Consider the following 6,000-nt stretch of genomic DNA (forward strand, 5'->3'; position numbering starts at 1 on the left):
GATTTCCCAAACAGCCCAGCTGTGAAACTGTGACGGGGAAACTCAATCACCCAAGGAAATGGCAACAAGGGGAGAGGCCATCTAATTGGGTCATTATCAGTCTTTAACACCTGCAGGCTAATTCTTAATCTGGAATTATCCAGTAACCAGCCCTGACAAGCCTTGTAAAAGGAGAAGGGAAGATGGATTCGCACCTGGAGCACAGACACGGTTACCTGGGGACCACCGCCTGCTTGATCTGGGGGTTGGGAATGTTCACAACAAAGAAGGAAGCAGAAATCAGGAAAGTGGGAATTGAAAGCCACGAACTCTTGTACACAGTTCTTAACCACAGTGGCCCTGCCTTCCTGCATTCAAGGGGTCTCTCGGGAAACGACACATTGTCTGAGATGGACTTCAGAAATTCTGGCACCTTGCAACTGAGAGGTATTAAAATTAAGAAAAGTGCTCTGAGAGGTGACACCACTGAATAGGCCCCAAACAGGAAGATAAAACAAAGATGCTTTAATACAAGAATTAGAAGTAGGTGAAGCAAAGTGATAGCAAAGTAGCGGGTTAGTGTCCCACTTGGGTCCAAGCCCCAGTTCTGCCACTTAGTAGCCACAGGTGACCACACACACGTCCCCTAGCTCATGAATCTTAATGTCTTCTTTTACCAGTCTCTCAATGTACAAACGCTAACACTCGCCTTTTTCCTTTTTTTCCCTTAGACCAAGCCTAGGCAACCGGAGGGGTTTTTGTGGAATGTGACTACAGCGAGAGGCTCACTCAACTGGAAGGGGAAGAGAGAATGTCTTCGCCATTAGTATTCCGTGGAGTCAACACGGCATATTGGTCTACAGACTTATGGTTTCAGGGAGAGGCTCTCAATTCCTTTCTACTTGCAGCATTATCTCAGCTCCTTTAAATTTGTAGAGGTTTGCTGGTGAATGGAACTACTTACAAATTCAAGACCCAGTTGTTCAATAAGAAATTTCAACCCCAAAACAGAACGACTCCTTTGAGTAATAATAGCACTACTAATAGGAGAATATACAAAAGTCATGAAGACTCACTGTCCATTTGATCAACTACTTAGTAAGGAGAATTAAATGAGAACCAAAGAAATTTTTGAAGAACTGATTATGATTTTATTACCTGTGAAGACTAACTCTTTCTCTATGAAATCCTCTCAAATCATACTGGTAGGCAATTAAAAATAAAAAAACACAACCATTTCCTTAACATATGTATTCAATGACATCCTTATTGGCTTCCGGTTTATCAAGGCTTCTCCAAGAAGGGAAAAGTGCTCTGGGGAAACTTTTTTACAATCATTTTGAGAGCAACTCCAGGTGGCTTTAGATGGCCCCTTCATACAAAGGTATGGTCTTTCTCAGAGGTCTGCAAGAGAAAGTCCATCAGTACCTTGGACTATTTAGTCCAAGAGTGAAACACTTATTTGAGTGTTATAGGTGAACAAGGGACAGCCACTGTCACCAGAGAATTTTAAGGCTATGACAAAGGAAGAAGAATTTTTAAAAGCCCCTAAAAAGATATAAAAATTAAAAAGAGAAAAAGTAAGAAAAATCAGCAAGAGAGAGGTGGCTATGGTAGGAAGTGAAATTGTCATGAACCAGTATGAGACGGGCAGGACGGAATAACGCAGAGGGTGAACTGGGGCAGAGGAGATGAGTGTCAAGCTCAGAGCTCTTAGCCAGAATGCCCAGCATGCCCTGTTCCTGCCTCCCAGCTCACTGAACTACCCTGTGTATGTTCTAACACAAAAATGGGAGAGAAAGGCATGGGCTGCAGCTCAGTGGTGGAGAACTTGCCTAGCATGCACCAGGCCCTGGGTTCAATTCAATCCCCAATACCACCAAAAAAAAAAAAAAAAGGGATCTCTCTACTTTCTAATAAAAGTAGAGAATTAGGCTTCTCTGACTCTGAATCACTGAACTTTATCAAAACATCTCATAAAAATATGCTCTATAAATATACATATTAGAGCAAGCACTTGATTAAGGTGTGACTTCATTTGATCACATTTTTAAAGAATTAATTTGCCTATTATTCTTGTACAGGGCCATGCTAATCTTTGTATTGTTTCATCTTTAGTATATGAGCTGCCAGAGCAAGCACTGGTCACATCATTTGTAACTATTATGTAGTTCTATCTATTCCAGCTCTTCTGTATCACAGGCACTCCAGCTAGAAGGAAGTCCAAAAGATCAGCCGTGGTCATAGGTGTAGTAAGCCCAACGCTTTTAGGACCAAACAGAATTTTGAGGAAAAGGGCTTAGATTTCCACACTTGACCCTCTTCTAGTCGTCACTCACACGATGCAGCTTCGGAAAAGTCCTCTGTCATCTCTGAGCCACGGTTTCAGTATCAGAAGGGCAACCATCTCTACTTACTCTCAAGAAACAATGAGAAGATGAACTCACTAATAATAATTTTTAAATTATTTTAAGAAAGGACTGGGTATGTAGCTCCATGGTAAAGAATTCTTGCTTGGCATGTAGGAAGCCCTAGGTTCAATTCCCGCCACAGCCAGAAAAAAAAAGAAGAAAGTGTATGTGTGTGTGTATGTGTGTGTGTGTGTGTGTATGTGTTAAGTGGGGGAAGCCAAGGATTAGCAGACAGCAACAGTTGAATTCACCACATGTACCACTGTAAGAATATCACCTGCTGACCTTGGATCTCTGCTGTGCCTCAGATCTCTGCACTTCCTCAGACTCTTAGGAGATGGGTCTCTGGCTGTGAAAACATAAGCCAAACTTAGCTGGACTATGGTGTCCCTTAAAACTTGGACTTTGGGGGGAAATACTTTCTTTAGGGGAAAATTAATGTTTTTGTACTCTGGATCAAACTCAGAGCTCCTCACATGCTTAAATACAATCTTTTGGGTTGGGGATGCAGCTCAGTGGTAGCGTGATTACCTAGCGTGCTCAAGACCTGGTTGGAGCCAGGGTACCACAAAACAAAAACAAAAACAAAAAACTTTTAATTGCTTCCCTTGTTATTACAATTTTTAAGGGACAGTAATTTGCCAAAGATTTAAAGTTAAAAATAATATTTATAGTGCAATTTGTGGTTTTTTGGGTAGGGGATGTTGCTGAGGATTGGACCCAGGGTTTTGGGGCATGCTACTCAACCACTGAGCTACAACACAGACTAATGCTATTGTTTTTAACAGCTTAATCATTGCCTCTTTTGGGGGGTTTTATCTGCAATATGAGGATTGAAGGTGAGACTCACCTATTCTGTGATTAACTATGATGAAAGAAGGGTGAGAAGTGCTGAAATCTGTCCTTAACAGAACTGAGGTGCCTGAGAACACTCCTGCTATTCATGAATAAAATATGGAGTGGAAGCCAGAAGTGCAATTTAAGTCTCACCTTAACTGCACTACATTTTCAAACTTCGCACAATGTGGTAAAACTTACAAGGCACTTGGTTTAAAAATAAGATCAGAGGATTCTTTATAAGTCTTAGAGACGGAGGGAAATGAAAATTGTATTATCCACCTTCAGACAGCACTCTTTTGCACCGCTCCTGCCAAGCTGCCTTGCAACTTCACTGGTGATGCTACCTGTGCCTGCATCCCATTCCCAAGATCCCCACCTTCCATCCAGGATGGATTTCTGAACCTCCTGGGAAAAGTTCCAGGTCTCAGCCAAGAACAGGCACTAAACCAAATCTGCTTAGAAGAGGCAGAGCGAAGAGTGTTCCACAGAAAAATGTTTTGCTCGTGGTTCAGAGTACACCAGATCTATCTTTTTTCAGAATTAAAAAAAAGTCCTTATCCTTCACATTCCATTTCCTAAGTTGGAGAGAGGGTAAATACAAAGTTTACTGAAAATAAAACAGGCTTATAATGCAACATGTCAAACAGCCTTCTGGACACTGGAAGGGAAGTCACAACTGCAAGCCTCCCCGTCCCAATCCCAACTCCCTTTATCAGCCGGCATAACGGGGACAATCCCTGCTGGAGCCGACTGAGGAGCCTATCTCCCACTGTAGAAAGCAAACATTCTCTGAGATTCTGCATCAAGCCCTAACTCTTCACATCAAAGCCAGGGAAACCTGGAAAGAACAGTGGCCCAAAGATAACAGAGGAAGTCTTAAAAGCAGGCCACCTAACCCTAGCAGGCTTAGGTGGAGAGTGGTTAGGCTTCAGTAACGTTTGCCAGGGCAAATATTAATGTGTTGCTCCTCTCACTACATAAATATACTCAATCCTTTTATAGCCAGATTCCAGGCTGCTCTCGAGAACTCACGTGGGAGGATTTTATTACTGAAGTCATCAAAACACCAGTTCCAGGCAGGTCTGCCTTTAGGTTAGCAGCAGCAGGGTGCCTCCAAGTCTGAGCTCTGGGGAAGTCTTTGTTCAGGGAATCCTACCCTTCAGGCAGGGTTGTAATTTCACTTCAATTTCAAGTCCCCAAATCAAATTTTTAAAATGCCCCCTTGGAGAGCTGCAGAACAAACAAACAGATCTGGTACTTTTCCTGGAATCTCTTTGCCCCCTCCCCCACAATATCAAATTACTCCCCCCCCCACACACACAGTTCCTTTTTTTTCTTCTCTTCCCCCCTCCTTTTTTGAGGCAAATCACCCCACTGTGCAGCTACCATCTCAAATACCTTGCAAATACGTCTGTATTCTTCCCCTCTCCCTCTCCGGAGTCTCCTAAGAATTTGGGAGGAGCTAACAAATGCAATTTGAATAATAATGAAGCAACCGAACAATTTAATTAGGAAAGGTAGCCCTAGAGACTCCAATAAAAGGTTTGAAAGCCTTTATCTATAAAAATGTGGCCGGGCGCTCAACTGTGGGACCAATTAGGGGGAGAGCAGAAGACATGAACGCTCAGGTGCACACATCAGTTTAAGCTAGTGGGAATCAGCACAAACACCCCCAGGAGAGAAGACACTAGGGGAAAAAGGGTGACTTGAAAAGCTTCTTTCTCGTCTGCCACGCTCAGGCTTAGTGAAGTTTACTCTCTTTCGGATCCAAGGCAAGCAGTGCCTACCCTGTCCTCGGGGAAAGACTTTGTATAGAGAATTTAAAACAAGTTAAGTGAATTTTCGATAGAAATTCTTAAAAATCAGATTACAAAAGTACTTTCATCCCTCACACAAGCGCTTCAGGGTGAAACAGTTCCTCCTCCAGGACGCATCCAGCTTCTTTGAGAATGCCCTGGGTAACAGACGCAGTCTACTGACCTTTTCAAGTGACCTTACAGATCTTTCGCTTGCTTTTGAGGAAAATAAAGATTTTTCTTTCTGGAATCCTAAAAAGCTCTCAGCTCCCTTAGGTCTTAAGCATAAAATGCAGGAAGCCCCCACAGGCCGACCGATTACTAAAACCGGCTTCTTGAACAGGAAACAGAGTTTGCTTCAGAGGCAAAGAATTCCCCCGCCCCGCGCGCACTCCCGGCCAGGCGCTGCCGTGCCCAGCTGGCTGGTAACACTGAGCGCAGATAAGGAGTCCTAACGACCGCATTCGCCCGCTCCCCGGGAAACCCTCGGTCACCCGGCGACTCCCTCACCACCTGGGCGCGCGCGTGCACCCACCCGCCCGCAGGTCCCGCACACCGCGGCCCGGGATGACGCCCGCGGCCACGCGGGGCGAGACTGACACCCGCAGCTGCCGGCGACTCTGCCAGTCACGCTGCCGCCCGCTGCCTTTTTATAGCCACGACATCTGACCCCCGCTTAAACAGCAGCGTTCGCGGAGAGGTCCCGGGGCGCGCCCGAGGTCCCCCTCCTCTCCGCAAGCGCGGACCGCGCAGACCTCGCGGCGAGCTCCGGGCGGCAGCGGCCCCGGGGCCGAAGAGCGCGCGTTTCTCCTGCCCAGACTCTTCCGCCTCTCCCACCCCCACCGACCCCGGCCCCCCTCGGCCTCCAGCGCCGGGCTCCCCCATTTCGCAGCGCGAGGTCCCCGCTCTGCTGTCGCCCGCGCGCCCCAGTCAGTTCCCCGGATCCGCTCCGAGTCGGCGGCCCGCGCGCCCGG

The 6,000-nt window shown here is 46.0% G+C and overlaps 1 protein-coding gene across 1 annotated transcript in view; it reads right to left on the minus strand.

The window, feature by feature from the left end:
* The window catches only part of Rragd (Ras-related GTP binding D), a 43,732-nt gene that overhangs the window by 36,760 nt on the left and 972 nt on the right, over positions 1 to 6,000 (minus strand). The window contains exon 2 of the mRNA XM_013510716.1: positions 5,874 to 5,999. Within this exon, the coding sequence (XP_013366170.1) occupies positions 5,874 to 5,999 (126 nt within the window). The remainder of the gene's footprint in view (positions 1 to 5,873; position 6,000) is intronic.

This window comes from Chinchilla lanigera, unplaced genomic scaffold (assembly GCF_000276665.1).
Source record: "Chinchilla lanigera isolate Chin_1 unplaced genomic scaffold, ChiLan1.0 scaffold00010, whole genome shotgun sequence".
Lineage (NCBI taxonomy): Eukaryota > Metazoa > Chordata > Mammalia > Rodentia > Chinchillidae > Chinchilla > Chinchilla lanigera.